The sequence below is a fragment of the Notolabrus celidotus genome, chromosome 2 (genome assembly GCF_009762535.1).
Source record: "Notolabrus celidotus isolate fNotCel1 chromosome 2, fNotCel1.pri, whole genome shotgun sequence".
In the NCBI taxonomy this organism is placed as follows: Eukaryota; Metazoa; Chordata; class Actinopteri; order Labriformes; family Labridae; genus Notolabrus; species Notolabrus celidotus.
The window spans coordinates 30,133,819-30,153,943 of record NC_048273.1 but is presented as its reverse complement, the minus strand read 5'-3'; the positions used below and the strand labels follow the sequence as shown (position 1 = coordinate 30,153,943).

The window sequence follows — 20,125 nt, the reverse complement described above, 5'->3', positions numbered from 1 at the left end:
AGGACAAAGTTTGCATTATTTCTCCTCCAGCGGCAAAGATTTAAGAAAGCATCTGTGAAACCTGAGGAGATGGGATTTAAAAGATACATTGAAGACATTCTTTTAGTTAGTTTTTACTTTTTGTTTTCATGCCAGTCTCAGCCTTCACCTCTCTCTTCTCTATGTCCAGTTCCTTGTGGGCCCGAGCTGAAGGCCGATTTAGACTGTCGGTCAGGAGAGCTCACCATCGGCTGGAACGCTTCAAGTAAAGCAGAGGGCTTCATGGCTGATATCTCAAACAGTGACAAGACAATGACCTACACCACCTCAGAGCCTGCATTAAGGATCGACACACTGGAGTGTGGAAAAGATTACACAGTGAAAGTGATGTCCTACAACGGCACGTGTGTCAGTCAACCCTCATTGCTACCTGTTGGACAAAGTAAGGGATGGACTGTTACAATTCTTTAGAAAGTCATTGAGCATGTGTTAATTATTTGTCTGAAAAGTCTGAACAGATACAAATCTGACCAGGCTTGGAAAGTATGGTGTATGTTATGTTAATTTATGATGGCTACCTTGTACAACTGAGCTGATCAGAGATTTTTCCATCCCTCAGTTCCATGCGTGCCCACTAATGTGGTGGCGAACAGAGTCTGTGGCCAGAGTTCTGTGCAAGTGACTTGGCTGGAAAGCCTTGGTGCTTTTTCGTACCAAGCAGCTGCAGTGGACAAAAATGGGCAGCACTTGCTTTGCTCTTCTAATGGGACATCCTGCAGGCTGGAGGGCCTGATGTGCAGCCAGGTTTACAGTGTGGGGGTGGCTGCTGTAAACCACAACTGCTCCAGTAACGAGAGCTCTGCTCAAACACTACAGACAGGTAAAGAATGTCAGGAATATGTCAGTGAAGTTTTTATTTAAGGTTACATGTATGTTCCCCACTGTCAAACTCAAGCCTTCTATCTGCCTTTCCTCTGCAGCACCTTGCCCTCCCTCTCAGTTCAACGCCTTAATGAACTGTGCCAATGACTCTGCCATGTTAACCTGGAACAGCAGCCCCAATGCAGTGTCCTACACAGGGAAGGCGGTGAACGCAGACGGACACTCTGTGACCTGTGATGCAGGGATGAACCTTGGTTGTCAGCTGTATGGTCTGCAGTGTGGAAAGAATTACACCTTCACTGTGTCAGCTTCGGACGGCGACTGTCAAAGTCCTGACAGCGAGCCAGTCATACTTACAACAGGTGAGAAGTTGTGGCTTCTCTGATTAGTTTTTTCTTTAAAAAAACTCTGATAAATATTACTGTCATTAGCTGCTAACTTTTCTTACGAGAATCTGAGTTTTGCTTGCTAATTGGTCCTTAGATTGGTCCTTTAGCACGTCTTTCTCCTCGACCTCCTTCATTAAAAGTCAGTCAAGAACAGATGTTAATGTTAATATCATTGCACTTAATTCATACAGTCAATGCAAGAAACCTGACAGTATTGTTGTACATTGTGAGGCGGTGTGGTTCAGTTGATTTATTGTTAGGTACAAGTGCGTTTCTGAGGCAACATTCAGGATTTGAGTCTTTATTCACACATAAGCTATGTAGCTCTTCTGCCCCTTAGTGGTCACAAACAAAACTATTTAAGTAGTGTCAAATATTGTCACCCTATTAAAATAGTGGCCAGTTATTTTTTGACGAAAATAATTTTTTGGACTAAATCATCTCTTGATGGCCACCTCTGAAGAAATTGCCTTAATCCTTAGTTGAAAGGATTATGCCCTTTATGCCCTATAGGACAATGGCCTATGTCAAGAGGGTGACTTAGGCCATGTTATTCTTGTCCTAAATCAAAATTTTTGATCCTTTAGAATACACCCGTCAAGTGTGATCACTTCTTTGACAATATGCCACATAGTTAGGCAAATCAAGATAACCGATAATGAAGATTCAGGGGATAAACTGAATAGTACTGGGATAGGTAAAAAAAAGAAGCAAAGAAGAGCTGGGCAAGTGAAGAGAGGGAAATGCCTCTTCAGTGTTTGATTGACCTGAAATTTGTTCAATTTAGGTTAGATTTATTTACATTTTGAGTTTACTTTATGGAATTAAAGGACAGTTAATAGTCAGGTTTCAAAAAGTTGTCAAAACTGGATGTTGGAAATGGGTTAAGTTCAATAAAACCCAGCAAAGAAGACCTGGAGAAGTAGGGAAAGGAACTGCCTCTTGACATATTTGATTTACCTGACATTTGTTTAATTTAAATCAGGGTAATTTCAGTTTTGAGTTTGCACTACGGAATGAAAGGGCAGTTTAAGCCAGGTTTAAAGTTGCCTAAGTCACACTAGAATGTTTGAAAATTGGCCTATGTTACTTTATTCTTTAATGTTACATAATTGACACACAATGTTCTATGTATGTCAACATTCATCCACTGTCAAGGCCTTTTTGATTGAAATGATTAATAAATATCATATGCTCTGCATTTGGTAAGGTTTTTTGTGTTTTCCCAAAAACTAAAAAAAAAGTCGTAGGCCATTATTTTGATAGGGTGACGATATTCCATCAAAAGTTATTTTCAAGTATGTTTTCAAAGTATCACTGAGACTAACTCTGTGCCTCTTGTGTCAGCCCCATGTGCTGTTCAGCACATTGTCAACATGCTGAACTGTAGCACCAACACACTGTCCATCACCTGGGGGCCTGGATCCATGCCGGCAAACTACAGCGCCACTGCTCTAGCCGGAGATGGAACTGAACTGCAATGCATGACAGAGGGGTCAAGATGCGTAATGACTGATTTAAAGTGTGGACAGCAGTACAGTGTGACGGTCAGAGCCATGAGCAACACGTGTGACGGACACAGCGGCGTACCACAAATAGTTAATTCTGGTAAGAAATCGCAACAAAATAAACAATATGATTTCACAATGTTCCTCTCATGTGCCTCTTCACCAACATCTTCCTCCTCTCTTAGTTCCTTGTGTTCCTGAAGGCATCAGAGGTGTTGTAGACTGTGCTACTAACACGTTACAGGCATCCTGGAATGCAACAGCTGGTGCTGCGTCATACAACGCCACGTTAAAGGGAACTGGAGGTTTTGTTTCCTCCTTCACTTCAAACAATGAGAGTTATGTATTCTCTGGGCTGGAGTGCGCTCAGATGTACATGCTCAGTGTGACGGCGGTGAATGACAGGTGTATGAGCTCTGAGGGTGCTGTGATCACAGCAAAGACAGGTAAGTTTATATTAATTTCTTATTTCTTTATTTTGATATAGGATATGTGTAGGAAAGAGTCACACTGTTGAATATTGTGTATTTCACATGGGCACTGTAGATCAATTTTAGTCCATTCTTGTGTTTCTCTTTGTTGCTGAAAAAAAATTCACTAGCCCATTAACTTCTCTGTATTTGCTGTTGAAGCTAAACACAGTAATGTTTCTTCATATTTTTGGAACTTTTGATGAAGATTTCAGTGCCAAACTGTTCAAGAAAGTACTGAACTTTTCGTTTAAAGTAAATATATATGAAGAGTTCATTTGCAAAAACAGATAACTCCGTTTTTATAATTTTTCAAAAAATATTTCTTTTTGATATATATTCCTAATAAAGTTACATTTTCAGATATCAGATTACAGATATCTCTGATTAGCAAAGTCATTTAGACTTATTGATTGATAATTCCAAAAGATAGTTTTTGATAAAAACATGTTTTTTGAAACATGGGGGGGGATTCAGTTGTTAAAGAATGAATAACAAGTATATACAGAAACACAGACTCATACCTCATACTCATGCAGTAGAGCTGATGCTGCTGTCATTATCAAACCCAAACTGTAGCTTTACTCTCATGTTCACTGTTAAATGACATCAATTAAGAAAATATCCAACTGGAGTATAAATAAGGCAATAATACTCCTTCTCTCTTCTCTCCTATAGCACCCTGTGACCCTACAAATGTGGCTGCTTCCCTGCACTGCCCCACTGGTGTAGCGACGGTGACCTGGCTGCCCAGTGCTGGAGCAGATGATTACAATGTCCTGGCTGAGGCCAACGGGCACATGGACTCCTGTAATTCCACGGGAGTGTCCTGTGAGCTGACCCAGCTACAGTGTGGGGAGGACTACACATTGACTGTACTGGCTGGAGATGGAAAATGCGACAGCTCTGTACTCTCCAAAACCAATGTAACAACAGGTAAAAAAAACCCTGTATGACCAAGCAGACTGTGGCAAAGATGCAGATTCTTTAAAACTGACCAAATCACTATTTGTATGTTATTTCAGTAATAAGTGCCCCTAGCTATACAATTGTCGGTAATTTCAGCTGGTGTTTAAAGGTAGGAATAGGGCTTTTTTTTTTTAAATGTTAGACTCAAATAATTGAATGAAGTGAAGTCTGACAATAATAGAACAAGCTAATAAAACATTACCAATATGCACAGTCTCAAATATGGAGTGTTAATTCAAAGTACAATAAAAGAATTGGAAAACTGTAGAGGGAAATAAATTTGAAGCTACTAAAGTGAAGTGGACATTATGTTTTACACAGTAACAGTTTGACAACATGGTCCTTAAGATGTTATATACTCTACATATAGCCCTAAAGAGTCTCGCCAAAAGGACAAAGTGGTAATAAATGATAATCCCCTTGCCTAGCCCCCTGTGCTCCAGTGATCCTGGACCACTCCCTGGATTGTGTCTCTAACCACGCTTTGGTCACCTGGATCGAGGACGAGGATGCCATGAGCGTCACCGTCAATGCTTCCTCCAGCCATGGGCACTCCACCTCCTGCAGCTCCTCCAACACCAACAGCTGTGTCCTGGATGACCTGATGTGTGGACGCACCTACACTGTGCAAGCTTTCGCACAAGGATACCAGTGTTTGAGTGAACCTAGCTCTACTTTTCAGATTGTCACATGTAAGTTATAATTTAGCCCGTTATTTAAAAGGCTACTTGCATTCGTTTTTCTTTTTTGCAAATCTTTTTTTTTGGGGGGAGTACTTAATACAGTTCTTTTCAGATGTTTTGATACCATTTATTACTTCCTTAAACTTCCTGCAATTCCAAGACTTGAGTATTCAGTGATACAGAGTAACCTTTCAGGAACAGTTCTTAAATAAAAAAAAAGGTGCATGTTTTGGAGGGAAAAAGTCCTTTCAGTCTTTTTGCTTGCTTTGTCTGATGTTAAACTATTTATATTCTATTTATATAGCACTGAACTTTAGTTTCTGTTTTTCATAAGATATTTTACCTGAAACAAGTTGATGTCTTGGGGCATTTAATATCAAAATGACATCAAATCAGCGCATCAATTAACAAAGTTGGTGATACCTGACCCTGCATTATAGGCACCATCAGAGGCCAATATTTTCACTGACATCACCATCGGACCAACTCTAGTTTTGTCAACATTATAATCACCTTCGTGCTGCATGATGTCGGGGTAATATTTCAAGTCTGATGTATTTAAAACTGTTCTCTTCCCCAACCAGCGCCCTGCACCCCTCCAAACGTAGAGCACACATACTCCTGTGACACCGGCATCGCCTTGCTAAGCTGGGACGAGACTTTGGGACGAGAGAGTTTCTACGCCCACGTCTATTCTGATAACCACATGGCCTTCTGCAACACCAGCGAAACAGACTGCACCTTATCCTCACTGCTCTGTGGTCACTTGTATTATGTGGATGTGATTGCTGTAGCTGGCCACTGCAACAGCAGTGTGCCCGGTCGAACACAAATACAGACAGGTAGGAGAACCAGGATTGGTTGATGGGACATCTACAGCATGTGTGTATGAGGGAGGGAGAGAAGTAGCTTCAACATACATTTCTGTTAAGTTTTACTCTTCACTTCAGTCAATAATATACCAGTGCATTTTCCTAACCATAAATAAGGATCACAGGGTGTTTCTGTGGACTTTGGCCAATGTGTCGAAAAAAAAACGCTATCTCCATACATTCAACGCTGGATTTTAGAGTCTGCTAACTATGATAATACTTCAATGCACAGTCTATGATTTGTGCAGTACATTAAACAATCAATGGTGTCCTTTTATTTTCCCATCAGCCCCCTGTGCCCCCATGAACCTCAGTGCTACCCTCATGTGTGAGAACAACACAGCGTTGGTGAGCTGGGACCAAAGTGCCGGTGCGGTTTCTTACAAAGCCGTGGCCAACGGCAGAGACGGTGATGTCAAAGCATGCACCACAAACGACACAAGTTGCCTCTTACCCAACATGCACTGTGCTCAGACCTACGTCATCATGGTCACTCCTTTCTCTGAAGGCTGCAAAGGCTTTGACAGCTACCCATACAACTATATGGCAGGTGAGGAGGGACTGGGGAGTTATACGGCAGCTAGAATGCTGGCTTTTGACTATTGGATGTAATATCGGGGGATTGAGTTTGAACTTGCTGAAGTTTATTTTCATATCTATTTTTTAAAACAATGGAAAATTTAAGTGAGTAAGTGATCATTAGAGATTAGTTGTGGAGTGCCAGCCACAACTTTCTTAGGCTGAAGAGGTTAACTTTGAGCTGTTGACCCATGTTCACCAGTGGGTGTTGAGCTTGGTGTTGATGGCATTTAGTGAATTTACCATTGCTTCACATAGCTGTTTATAAGAGCCAAGCAGATGTCAATCAAAACCTGGTCTGGCACACCCACACAGTCTTGGGAAATGGAAACCAGGACAACATGCTTTTTTTCTGAAGGTTTTCCAAAAGTTATGAAGGTTTCTAGCTCAGATTTTAGTAGATGCTCACTGAGACTCTTAACTCGATCATGAGTGTACATCAATTAATTTAAACTCTTCCCACAGTGCTGCCCTGATTGTGATCCAGACTTGTACATGCCGTGTTTCAGTTTCTTTAATCATGTTTCCGTTGTTCCAGCCCTAGAGTTATCTTTATCTTTGATGATGTGTTTTGGAGCTATCCTCACTCAACTTCACTACCTTTCATTTCTCCAACATTCTCGATTTCCTACAGGTCCCTGCCCTCCCACCAACGTTCATGTGTCTCTGCAGTGCATTGGCAACATTGGCCTCGTAACCTGGGATGCTGCCTTGCAAGCCGATCTCTATGTAGCCACGGCGGTACCTTTCGCTGCCGATGAACATGACCACACCTGCTCCTCCAATGGAACAAGCTGCTCCCTCACAGACCTCCACTGTGGAGAGACTGCGAATGTCACAGTGGTCACTATTGAAAGAGGCTGCATGAGCAAACCCAGTCTGCCTTTTACTTTCCAGTCAGGTAGGAGATAATGAAGCAGTAATTCAATATTTGTCAAGCTTCCTCTTTGCTGTCTAGAGTTTATAAGTTGATATGACTTATGACTGTGTGTTGTGGGAAGCAGAGACACTAATATAAGCATCCAACTACTTTTTAGCTAGGAATTGATTGTAGCCTATATGATATTGCAGTGTTATCCAGTTACAGCCTTTACAACCTGTCTGTCTTATATTCCCAGTTATTTGCCCACCGTCCGGAGTGATTGGAGTGCCAACTTGCGCAAACAATGACATCACAGTAAGCTGGGACCCGAGTCCAGAAACGGGTGTGGATTACTTCGTCCACTCTCAAAAAGAAGGGGGGTCCACAGAGAACATCTCCACAACCCAGACATCCCATGTGCTCACCGGGCTGCAGTGTGGCGAGTTGTACACGCTGTCAGTTGCAGCCAGTGACTCTGAGTGCACCAGTAACCTCAGCGTGCCAATTCAGACTGAAACAGGTAGGAGACTCAGTTTGCATCTTGAACTAGCCTATTTTAGTCGGTTGCGTTTGTTTACTTTTGTATTGTGGTTATGTTGTTTTCCAGCTTTGTTTTATTTTTGAAGATCTTCCTTGTGTTCATTTCTTGTTTCCTCCCTGTCTGTTTTTCACATACTATGTATAACATACAGAATTTTGGCCAAATCAGTACATACTGCTAGTATAGTCTATGTTTCCTCCGTTCTTTGTCGGATCATTATGTTGTCTCTTGTGTTACCTGTGTTCCGTGTGTTTTTCCTACTTCCAGTGTCCTTTAAAATCCACCTTCTTGTACTCCCCGATGTTTCCTTGTGTATTTGTTCGGACCTTTTAGGATTTAGGTAATAGACATTTTTAAGAAAGTTTTATTTTACCTTTTGCGTTTTGTTTGTTTGTTTTTATAAATCTTTATCTCTGCGCATGGGTCCTCCTCTTTTTTTTTAACCCATTGTGAAAATTTTATCTGAACGAGAACATATAAAACACAAAAGCAAAAACGTTCAACTCAAAGTATAAAAAACATGGTATTTTGCCTTAAGATTTTTTTTTTTTTTACCTGGTTTATTTGTTTCTCTTCAACATCATGGAAAAGCCAAATTTTTTTAAATACAACATAAATTATGGTACCTGTGGAAATTGCTTGTTTTTTATGTTCTATATTTTATTTGTATATGTTTTTCTGTAGCCTCTTCCTTTATTATGTACATGTGTAGTTTGTGGACTCTTTACATTAAACTATATTAAATCTCTGATATAATTTTCCTTGAAATAAAAAGGAATATAAATCATTTTTTGTGTCTACAAAATTGGATAAAATGTATTCCAAGCTTTATAAAAGCATCTTACTCCTTCTCACCCAGTTTCTTCTTTAAAAGCAGTAGATAAGGTGCATTACTCGGAAACACACAAAGATTCATTCTTCAATCTCCTTCCTGCCAGCTCCGTGTCCTCCTACCAACCTGACAGTCAGAGTCGAATGTGGCACCAACTTGGGAAATCTGACCTGGGCTCCGAGTACCCATGCCATCTCCTACACAGCGACGGTGACCGGTACCCACGGCCATGTCGTGTCCTGTACTTCAAACACAACCAACTGTGCAGTGAAGCTAGATTGTGGACACCGTTACTCAGCGTTTATGATCGCTTCCAGTGCAACATGCAACAGCAGCAGAGGAGAATCTCTGAGTTTTGACTCTGGTAATTAATGTCAGGCTCACTTTAAACGTGCCTCCTTATTTCAATGCTCAAAACCAACCAACCTTCCCTTTTACCTCTTCCCACAGCTCCCTGTCTGCCTGATAACGTGGTTGCGCTCCTGGACTGTGAGGCCAACTCCTTCGCCGTGCAGTGGAGAGCAAGCGTTGTGGACACTGGCACTTACACTGCGCTCGCCATTGGCAGTGATGAAAGCCGTGTGAGCTGTGACGCTCTTACCACCAACTGCACCATCGAGAATCTGAAATGTGGACTCAACTACAGCATCGTCGTCACAACATCATCAGTCGACTGTGGCATCATTGAAGGCTCCGACTATGTGATGATGTCAGGTAGCTTCAGTTCAAATGGGACATGAAAACTAGAATGGCTACAGAAAACTTATTATTTTTTTTATACTTCTCACTCTGATATTCTCTGATGTCAATTCTACTACTTTTTTTCACAGCTCCCTGTAAACCAGTGGATGTGTTAGTGAATCTGCAATGCAGCACGAATTTGGCGTTGGTGACCTGGGGAAACTCTGGACCAGACCAGACCCAGGTGGTGTCTGCGGTTAACAACAGAGGAGGGGTAATAGGCTGCAACTCCACCAACTCCAACTGCACCTTCAACCAGCTGAGATGCGGAGAGACTTACACCGTCAGTGTGGTCGGCCACACGGACACATGCAGCAGTGACGCAGCTGTTGCAGAAGCACCATTACAAACAGGTAAAGTATTACATCTAAGAATAATGTACAGATAGCCTTAGGTGGTCATAGCTCCCAAGTATGGAAGTTGTTCATTAAACTTTTGCGTGTTGACAAGTTTGAGAGTGTAATGTTGAAAACAATATCGTCCCCTCCATCACCTGTATCCTATATCCTCACATGTGATTGGCCGCATGGCCGCCTTGCTGACTAATCAAAACAAAGTTCTGCTGTGAGCAGAGCTTGGGCTGAGCACTGTGAGAGCTAAGCAGCAAAAGGAAAAAACTGGGAGCCGTCTCTCTCTAGATGTGAGCCAGCTTTTCTGATTTACTACAAAGCATCGTCTCTCAGAGCCGCAGCTTTTGATCATGACACATCACTACCCTGCTGAGAGTCCCCTTGTTCCTGTGGAGTTTGCCCACAGGAACAAAGAAGGTTCCCGTCAAAAGTCATGCCAACACCTGCATTCTCACACTTTACAGATGAGGTCAAGAGATAGGGAGAGGCTGTACGTGTGCATCTGCATGTGTGTGTGTGTGTGTGTGTGTGTGTGTGTGTGTGTGTGTGTGTGTGTGTGTGTGTGTGTGTGTGTGTGTGTGTGTGTGTGTGTGTGTATGTGATTGGGGTGAAATATGTCACACAGTTGCAAAGAAACAATTAGTATTTGACCCTTTTGACTCCTTTTAGCCTCCACTTTGACTGCCGGGTCAAATTGACCCACGAACAGTATCTATGCAATATAAACATGCAGGGGGGGTTGCAAATATGTGAAAGGAACCATTTTTATTTTACATGTTGATTACGCCAATTAAGGCAAGTAGAAGAAGTTTCATACAGAAAAAACACTTTTAACAATTTTGTTTTATTTTTGAACTTTGAAAAGGGTCAATCTGACCCTGAACATAACAGGAGGGTTAACAGACACTCAGACAGAGTTTTTAGTTAAAGTAAAATAGTTTGGTTACTTTGCATCAATCGTGGCTCAAAGCTTTAAAATAGCAATATAACATCAAGTGCCCTCCACTAATCTACCTTTCCCTTTATCTCCACCAGCTCCCTGTGTTCCTACCCTCCCTGTGGCATATGTGGACTGCCAGACAGGTATCACCTCAATTACCTGGGACTCAGCGTTTGGAGCCACATCTTATACCATCTATGCACATGGCAATCTGGGGCACCACGCTGAACGTAACAGCACAGACACCAACTATAACTTCCCCGACTTGCCATGTGGGCAGAACTACTCCATTACAGTGATGGCTCGCCATGAAACCTGTGTCAGTTTGGCCAGCCAGACTATCTATGTCTCAACAGGTGAGGAAAATAAAAGGCCTTCCTGCATCTTAAAGGTGCAGTCAGTGATATTTTACTGACTCTTTGTACAATAAGATAACTCCTGAATATTAGAGTGAAGTTGTTTGTAATGGCTGCCAATTGGTGTTACGTTAAGACCTTGCATTGTTGGAGAAAACCTTTAGGTATCAGTGGTTTACAAAGTTTTGATAACATCCATAGATATACTAAGAAACAATGCGTAAATGTTCCTCTGTTGAAAATAAAGTTATGATAGATATAATTTTCATTTTACAGTTACACTTTATCTTTCATACCAACATGATTCTGTCTGTGTGTTTAATTTTCCCCTCCCTGCACCCTTCTCTCCAGGCCCATGTCCCCACAGTAGTTTGAAAGCTAACCGGGACTGTAACACCAACACTGCTATGGTGTCATGGATGCCAGGTAGTGGCATCCTCTACTACAACGCCTCTGCTGAAGCCTTTGACATCGTAGACCTGCAGGGCTGCTCCACAAATGGCTCCTCCTGCAACATCAGCTCTCTGCGCTGTGGGGAGAGCTACAGGGTGAGCGTCAGTGGACAGGGAGAGCGCTGCATCAGTCCGGCCAGAGACTGGAACAGAATCATCACAGGTGACTATAATATTCTCTGTTCAGCTTGTCTGCCCAAGTTTTAAGCTTTTGGAATGGTTTGCAGACTTCTTACAGTTGTTCCTAAGCTAACCTATTTATGTAATGATAATATTAAAAGCCAATGCAAAAAAATCCATTATGTTTTAGCTAACTAACACTTCAGTTTTAAGACTCAAGTCCTTCATTTTTTTTCAAAAGTCATCCATTGATTTTAACAAACTGCAACTCTGATATAAAGATAAGATAAGATAAGATAATCCTTTATTCATCCCACAACGGGGAGATGTAAGTGTTACAGCAGCAAAGTAGACAGTGCAAAACAGTATAAAGTAAACAAGAGCATATATAGCAATAATTAAAAAGTTATTAGAAATAAAGAAGTAAAAATAAGCATATCTTACGACGTATATACACAACTGAATAAGTACATTTTTGCTCAAGCAGAATACTTAAGCTGGAGTCGGTTTGGCTTAGCAGTTACATTTCGTTACCCTTGTACAGAGTCTTCAGTCCTTGTAGCAGGCAGACAGGGTTCATTACAGTCTGCAGCCCTTTGCTGCATGTCATTCCTACTATATATACTGTACTTCCACTGTAAGTAAAGCTACTAAAGAAAAAAATACTCAAAAAAATAATGAATCAAATATGTCTTATCCTAGTTTTTAATCTCATTTCTTTAATGTTTGTCCATCAAACCAAAAAGACTCCTCACAAATAATTTAAACTATTTTCTAGGACTTTTATTTTTTGCAATTTTTACTGTAATTTGTGAACTGTGAAAAAAGTTTTTTTTAATATTTAAAATCTTACTTTTTTTCTGCTGAGTTTGAAGAAAAGGTTATAATGCCCATCGGTACTCATCGGTAAGTGGAGTAATTTCAGACTATTGCAAAATCTCTGTGTTTTCCAATGCCTTTGTATCAAGCAATGTTATTATTCCTCTTGTTCCCATTATGAAGGACCAATCATAGCTAGTTGGTTAAGGGGCGGCCCTTACTACGTCCTCCGATTGGATATGAGTCCAGCTCTATCATGACTGCACATGCTGATCTGTGTTGGGGGGCTAAGAGGAAATCTGGTTGGGAGGGATAGTGTTGACATTCCAAGTCCCTCTCTCTGAACAGATGTTTACTCTGTGACTACCAACAGCAGCTTTAATAAATGTTTTCATTCACTAACAAAGTTTGAATCCAGCGTTTGATTTATTAATTCATCTATTTATTTAATTTTACCTTTCTTCTGTTTCTTATTTAGCTCCCTGCCCTCCAACCCAGCTCATGGTCGACTCCTCCTGTGAATCGAACAACATCCTTGTGTCTTGGCAGGCCTCACAGGGCTCACTCTCTTACATGGCAGTGGCTGAGAACAAAGAAGGCCGAGAGTGGTCCTGTAACACCACCAGCACAGCCTGTCAGATTTCCAGTCTGCCCTGTGGACAGCAGTTTCAGGTCTACTCTGTTGGTGTTGATGATGAATGCATCGGAGCCAAGAGTAACATTAAAGTGATTCGTACAGGTTGGTATTTTAACAAAAATCCTGTCTTCTTTGCCTTTGTGTTTTTTTCGTTGATACTTTTGGCTGACTCAGTATCTCGCTGGGTTAAACTTGTGACCACCAGATGTCCTCTCTAACTGTTCCCTCTGCTCTCTCCAGCTCCGTGTGTGCCACAGAACATACAGAACGACCTGGACTGTCTGTCTGGGGTCCTGAATGTCACCTGGCAGTCGACAGGTTACTTTAAACAGTTCCGCACCTCTGTGGTGAGCAGCAATGGGGACGTTAGCATCTGCAAGACAAATGAGCATCACTGTGTAGTGCCAAACATGCAGTGTGGTCTGACTTACAACGTGACAGTGTGGGCTGAAGATGAGGCCTGCAACAGCTCCTACAGTAGCACAATGCAGGTTGTTACAGGTAGGTAGACCTTGTTGGCCTTTTTCTCTGTTGTGTAATATTTTTTATTTGTTTATATTCTGTCTATTTCTTAGTAAAACAGTTTATTATACTTTCTTTTAATGTTTCTTTCAGCTCCCTGTCCTCTCACCACCTTCATCCCAAACGTTGACTGTGCTACGGGCATCGTGTCTGTGATGTGGAGCAACAGCGTGTCCGGGGTCATGTACACAGTGTCTGTGGTCGACACTGCAGGTAGCCGACACAACTGCAGCAGCGCAGACACCGGCTGTGATCTTACAACACTGGAGTGTGGGACAAAATACAACGTCACTATCACACCATCCAGGAATGGATGTGTGGGAAGAGACAGCCCCACACAAATGATTACAACAGGTAAGGATCAATATAATGTGAATTTCATTTTTCATTTGAACAGAAGCATTTATGGGTTTATTTTTTTATGTACATATTTTTAATTCTAGCTCCTGAACTCTGCTTTCTAACAAGACAACTTTTTGCAAGTGAAATGTTAATGTGTGATATATTTTTAAAGGATCAAATACTTTCAATGTAGTGAAGCATAGGTTTTGGTGGCACAGGTAGCACTAAAAAGTTGTCCATTATGTGACATCAAATTAATTTAGTTTGAAAATAATCCTTGAAGATGTGCTTTCTTGTTGCTGTGAGTTAGATTAGAAGTTAGAAATCAACTTTTCACACTAATGAAGCTACAACTTGCAGCTTTTCACCTTGTTTGTTTGGCTTCAGCATAAGGATGGGAAACGGAGTGAAACAGCCAGCCTTGCTCTGTTTAGAAGTATCAAAGTATGCCCCCCAGCATCTCAAAAGCTCACTAGCTTAGGTGTGGGTATATAAGGTATTTCTAAAAATCAACAACCCTTTGTTTCACATGGGTGATGTGTGCATTATTTCTCGTCCAGGTGCAGTTACATCATAGAGTCTTAGATTGAATTGAAGTGAGAACAGCCACGCTCATGATCCCAAATTAAACCAAAATTGAAGGTGCAAAATATTAGTTGTAGTAGGTAATATTTATGGTTTTGGATAGGGCTAAGCTAGTTGTGTCCTTTCTTTCAAGATTGTATGTTAAGCTGACCTAACTAGGCTCTGGCTATAGCTTAATATTCACTATAAAGAGGTGAAAGCAGATAAATATTGTCATCCAACTCTCAGCAAAGAAATGAACATACTGTATTTTCAAAAAAAATATCAGAATGTGTAATCCTGCAACAGGTATCATTATATTTCATAACTGATTCAGTGCTCTTAAACTCTGTAAAGTTGATAAATAAACTATGACTATGAGCCCTACACTTTTCCTAAGTCAAGTCTCTGAATATCTGAGTCCTGAGTCCTGACCTGTCCCTTGTTGCCTCCAGTTCCCTGCATACCTCTAATCTCTGAGGTGGAGATGGACTGCCTGACCAACTCGGCCTGGGTGATGTATGAAGACACAGCAGGAGCCGAGGACTACGTGGTGATGGCGACAGACAGTCAGGGTGATGTCCAGACATTTGAATGTAACGTCACTTCAGACAGGACATGTGCTCTGCCTCCTCTGATGTGCAGCAAAAACATCACCTTCACCCTGAAGGCCCACGACCAGCAGTGCTTCAGTGCACCCAGCAATGCAATGACAACTGAGACAGGTACATCAAAAATTAAATGAAACTTAAAATAATGTTTTAAATCTTTTTTTTTTTGTTTGGTCAAAACATGAATGGCCTTGTCTTTTGATAGTGATAGCTAGCAGACTCTTTCTAACTGAGTTCTCATCACAGATTTGAAGTGAAATGTTCTCTAATTTCAGTTGTTTGCAATAATATTTATACTTAGAATATCTAGTCTTCAACAGATGCTCTAGTTATCTCTTACTAAATGTTTCTTGGGTGTAAGGTGGGGCACTGGCAGTGAGTTTAGAAGTGTTGCTGCATAAAATAAATTATAAGGAAGCTCAATTCAAATTTCTCACTGTATTTTTTCTCCCACAGCTCCCTGTCCTCCTGAGAATGTAAATAAGTCAGTGGGCTGTGACAATAACACTGTTAGCATCGCCTGGTCAGCCGTCCCTGGTGCAGTCTCGTACACGGCCACGCTGGAGCAGCTGAACCGGGGCTCCACCTGCTGCACCACCTCCAACACTGGCTGCGACATCACTGATCTGCCGTGTGGAGAAATGTACATTCTGCTTGTGGTTGCTGAAGGACTGACATGCAACAGCTCTCAGAGTGAAGGAGAGATCGTTAGGACTGGTATATTTCACAATCATGCTTGCAGGAAGTGGGAATAAAATATGACAGTACAGTGTCTTAACATCATCCTCTCCCCCTCAGTGCCATGCGTTCCTCAGGACCTCAAAGCCAACCTGAGCTGCAGCGACAACGTGGCCTCCATGACGTGGAACCACAGCAAAGGAGGACAGTTTTACACCGTGAAGGCAGTCGGGGATGATGGCCTTGTGGACGAGTGCAGCAATCATGAGAACCAGTGTGACCTGACTGGTCTGCGCTGTGGACAGTTGTACACAGCAACTGTGACCGCCGAAGATATCAACTGCCAGAGCAAACCGAGCGAGAGCGTGGAAATCAAGACAGGTGTGTTCCAGTTTAACTGCTCTGTTTGTTTGTGTTGATGTTTATGTTTATTTATTTGCACAGTTAAAAGAAATCACAAAAAAGAGCAAAGGTAAAAAATATACAGTGCAGGAAGAGGCAGGAAACTCAGAGAGCTTATTTGAAGCCTCCACCCAAATTGTGTTCTAATGGCAAGGCAAGGCAAGGCAGCTTTATTTGTATAGCGCATTTCATACACGAGGGCAACTCAATGTGCTTTACATTAACACATTAAAAGCATTGGAGACATTCAGACAAGCATAAAAGAACATAATTAAAATGAAAAATATGATAAAACAGAAAAGAAAAGGAAAATTAGAAATATATTAAAAATTACATTAAAATTTTAATTTAAAGTGGGTTAAAATAATCTAAGATAGGAAGGCAGAGGTAAATAAGAAAGTCTTAATCTTTGATTTAAAAGAGGTGAGAGTTTGAGCAGACCTACAGCTTTCAGGGAGCTTGTTCCAGATATGTGGTGCATAATGACTAAACGCTGCTTCACCATGTTTCGTTCTGACTCTAGGAACTGAAAGCAGACCAGTACCTGATGACCTCAGAGGTCGAGGTGGTTCATAAAGTAGTAGCAGATCAGCAATGTATTTTGGGCCTAAACCATTCAGTGCTTTATAAACCATCAGCAGGATTTTAAAGTCTATTCTCTGACAGACAGGAAGCCAGTGTAGAGATCTATCAAACATTAATGAAAAATACTAAATTGACACTCACATAGACATTAATTGATACTAAAAATAAAATAACACAAAAATATACTAAATTAAAAATTATTTTATAACAGTTTTTCGCCACATTGGAATAAATATTTCAGAATTTGCTGCCCCTGAAACATATTGAGAATTGACTTCTACAAGAGAAACATTTAGGGGAATGAAGAAAGAAAGTTTGACGAGTTGAATAAGAGTGGACCTGTGAATTCAATTTGAAGTAAGACTTGAAGTGATCAGGGATATTCCCTTCACATTGTATTTTATACAAAAAAACACATTTGAGAGATATTGATGTTATAGATATTAAGAAATAATGTCAAAAGTTTAGTCTTTGATTAAAAAACTGCTCATTTAAGATAGAAATGTAGATTTTTTGTGCATGGAGTTTTTGCTTTTATTGAATTTCTTACCATTCTGGGTAAGCAGGAACAACTTTTGATTTGTTTTTTCAACCATTTTTTAACAATGGTTAGATGTCTATAGGGTAAATAGAATGTTGCACCCCATTTTGTTTTGTCTATTGACATGTAGTTAAAATCAGGTGAAGTTAAGTGGAGTTATAAAATTTAGTCTTGATCATGAAACTAATACTTCAGATTTTTACATTGAGTTTTTCCATGGATTAATTACCTTCTGATTCAACCTGGCTATCAGTTTCTCAATGTTAAGTTACTCTAACTAGCTGTACAGAATCCTAGACAGGATGGTGGTACTGACCCTCTCATCTTACTCTAGAAATGTCATCTTTATAATGCTGCACAAGTATGATCTTTAAAAAAATACATTTCAATTTCATTTCAACCAACTTGATTCTCAAAAATGATTCAAAAGACTTTAAACTCTACATCACATCCTTTTTATATCCCCTCAACAGTGCCATGCACCCCTGAGAACGTCTCCTCTGTGATGGACTGTGAGTCAAATGCTCTGGTTGTTTCCTGGCTCGAGAGCTCAGGAGCAGACTCCTACCTCGCCACAATGCGGGACAGTAACGGTCAGACCACAACCTGCCAGGGCACGACTGAGGGCTCCTGCAACGTGACAGGAGTTGGCTGCGGTCAGATCTACCGTGTCTCTGTGGTCTCCTCTGATGGATACTGCGACAGCCCGTCAACCCCTGAGGTTGAAACGCCTTCAGGTAGGACAGATGGCCAAGTGACAGATATGAATCTCACACATAGAGGCTAGACTAGTTCTGATGACTGCACTAACACTGTCACCTGTTCCATCAGTTCCCTGCAAGGTGAGAAACATTGAGGCAGTGATTGACTGCTCCGAGCAGACGGCGATGGTGAGTTGGTACCCAAGTAATGGAGCTTGGATGTATGAAGTCACAGCCAACACGGCGTCAGGGCACAACGTCAGCTGTGAGGTCAACACCACCAACTGTGACCTGGAGGGGCTGCTTTGTGGGGAGAGCTACTCTCTGTGTGTCACGGCTGTGGGAGAGAGCTGCAGTAGTGTCGCCTACATGACAGGAGAGCTGGTCACTGGTGAGCAAAGCAGCATGCATGCTTTAAATCCTACTCTGCTCTGTTGTAGGGTTCAATCACTTAACCTGGATGTTTGAGTTTCATCACGCAGGATCATTTTCATCCATGCAAGACTGATCTGGTTGCACAGTTACAGTTTTCCGATTTATTGAAGTAAATGATTTATGATGACAATGATTCACCAGGAAAGTTTGATTCGTAACCATGGACTGTATAAAACATGAATGTAGCCTTAATGAGTTCACCTGTTAGTTTCTGAAGAGAATTTATGATGCACACAGATATAAGCGATTTTTTTTAATTAAAATTAAAATCTAAATTAATAATTAATATAGAGACCAAACGTTAAATAAAAATAAATCAATAATAATAATAATAATAATAATAATAATAATAATAATAGATAATAGATAATAGATAATAGATAATAGATAATAGATAAAGAAAGAAAGAAAAATAGAATATATTAACAATAATTTAGAATTTTTCAAAGATGTGGAGTTGAAGTCAAAGTCTAGCAGCTTGGAAAACAGATACAGCATGTCCACCTGTCAGTCAAAATCAGCCACACCCTTAATTATGCAGAATTATGTATAATTATCATAGACTGTATAAAATATGGACGTAGTATCCGTGACGTCACCCATCTGTTACTGAACGCTGTTTTGAAGCCAATCGGCAGCGGCAGCAATATTGCTTCTGTGGAGCCAGTGTGACGTAAAGAGGCGGGCTTTGAGCCTCCTAGCCAACAGCTGCAGTGTTCCCACATTCAGCTGTGCCTCTCATTGGAAGACTAGTAATCTCAATATCTTCCAAAATTGCAGCGTTAGAAAAAAATTCACCCCCCTCACAGTGAGAGGACATTGAGAAATGAGCTATTCAGACTACACTCGTCTTTTGTACCAGGCTGAAACATGTTTATTTCTGCTGTAAAGATCGTCTTTTTCCCATTCATGTGTATGTGACTTCTGGTACTTCCAGAGCCAGCCTCAAGCGGATCCTTGATGAACTGCAGCTTTTAACACTTCCGCATTGACTCATATTTTTAGACCGGAGGTTGCCGCTTGATAATTATGCATAACTCTTAGCTGAAAAAATGTGGCACACACAACGGAACATTTTTGTTTTTTTTACCAGGCTGTGAACATGATTATATGGGCTACATAAATAGTAGTTTTAATATAAGCTCTAATGGGAATTCCTTGGCTTTTGGAGCCAGCCTCAAGTGGACACTTGTGGAACTGCAGGTTTTTTGGACTTCTGCAATGGCTTCATTTTTCTACACTGGAGGCAATTTGTTCTCAACAAATATGATATAATAGTTTATTTTTGGTATCACTCATTAATCCTGTCTTTCTACTCTTTTGGATAAAAAGTAACACAGGATTTTGTCTTGTCTAAAGTGCATTGCTAAACTGCAATTATAACTTAATAGACATTGCATGATTTAGCTTATTCCACAATCACAACATTTTCTTTTTCCATCTGAAAGCATATTTGTCAATGTTTTATTTGAATACTTCCTCTACTCTGTCTCTCAGAGCCATGCATCCCTGAACAAATCAGCACTCAGTACAGCCTGACGATCGGACACGTGCTGTGGGACGTGGCTGCGGGTGCCGATTACTACACGGTTGAAGGTGTAACAGCTCAGGGCCTGACTGTCTCCTGCATCACCAACGACACTAACTGTGCTCTTTATGACATGAAATGTGGACAGATGTACAGCATCAACGTCACAGCAAGTAACGATGTGTGCAAAGACTTGTCAACCTCAACTGAAGACGTCGTCATTACAACAGGTGAG

At 40.9% G+C, this 20,125-nt stretch overlaps 1 protein-coding gene across 1 annotated transcript in view; it reads left to right on the top strand.

Annotated features, from left to right (window-relative positions):
- LOC117806306 overlaps positions 1-20,125 on the top strand; it is a 49,442-nt gene that overhangs the window by 13,583 nt on the left and 15,734 nt on the right. The window contains exons 12-36 of the mRNA XM_034675188.1: positions 170-421; positions 599-859; positions 960-1,223; positions 2,598-2,858; positions 2,944-3,204; positions 3,907-4,164; positions 4,626-4,889; positions 5,465-5,722; positions 6,042-6,302; positions 6,966-7,232; positions 7,450-7,713; positions 8,673-8,930; positions 9,017-9,280; positions 9,397-9,660; positions 10,693-10,953; positions 11,305-11,568; positions 12,823-13,083; positions 13,222-13,482; positions 13,597-13,857; positions 14,865-15,134; positions 15,477-15,737; positions 15,819-16,079; positions 17,700-17,963; positions 18,058-18,318; positions 19,860-20,120. Of these exons, the coding sequence (XP_034531079.1) occupies positions 170-421; positions 599-859; positions 960-1,223; positions 2,598-2,858; positions 2,944-3,204; positions 3,907-4,164; positions 4,626-4,889; positions 5,465-5,722; positions 6,042-6,302; positions 6,966-7,232; positions 7,450-7,713; positions 8,673-8,930; positions 9,017-9,280; positions 9,397-9,660; positions 10,693-10,953; positions 11,305-11,568; positions 12,823-13,083; positions 13,222-13,482; positions 13,597-13,857; positions 14,865-15,134; positions 15,477-15,737; positions 15,819-16,079; positions 17,700-17,963; positions 18,058-18,318; positions 19,860-20,120 (6,543 nt within the window). The remainder of the gene's footprint in view (positions 1-169; positions 422-598; positions 860-959; positions 1,224-2,597; positions 2,859-2,943; positions 3,205-3,906; positions 4,165-4,625; positions 4,890-5,464; positions 5,723-6,041; positions 6,303-6,965; positions 7,233-7,449; positions 7,714-8,672; positions 8,931-9,016; positions 9,281-9,396; positions 9,661-10,692; positions 10,954-11,304; positions 11,569-12,822; positions 13,084-13,221; positions 13,483-13,596; positions 13,858-14,864; positions 15,135-15,476; positions 15,738-15,818; positions 16,080-17,699; positions 17,964-18,057; positions 18,319-19,859; positions 20,121-20,125) is intronic.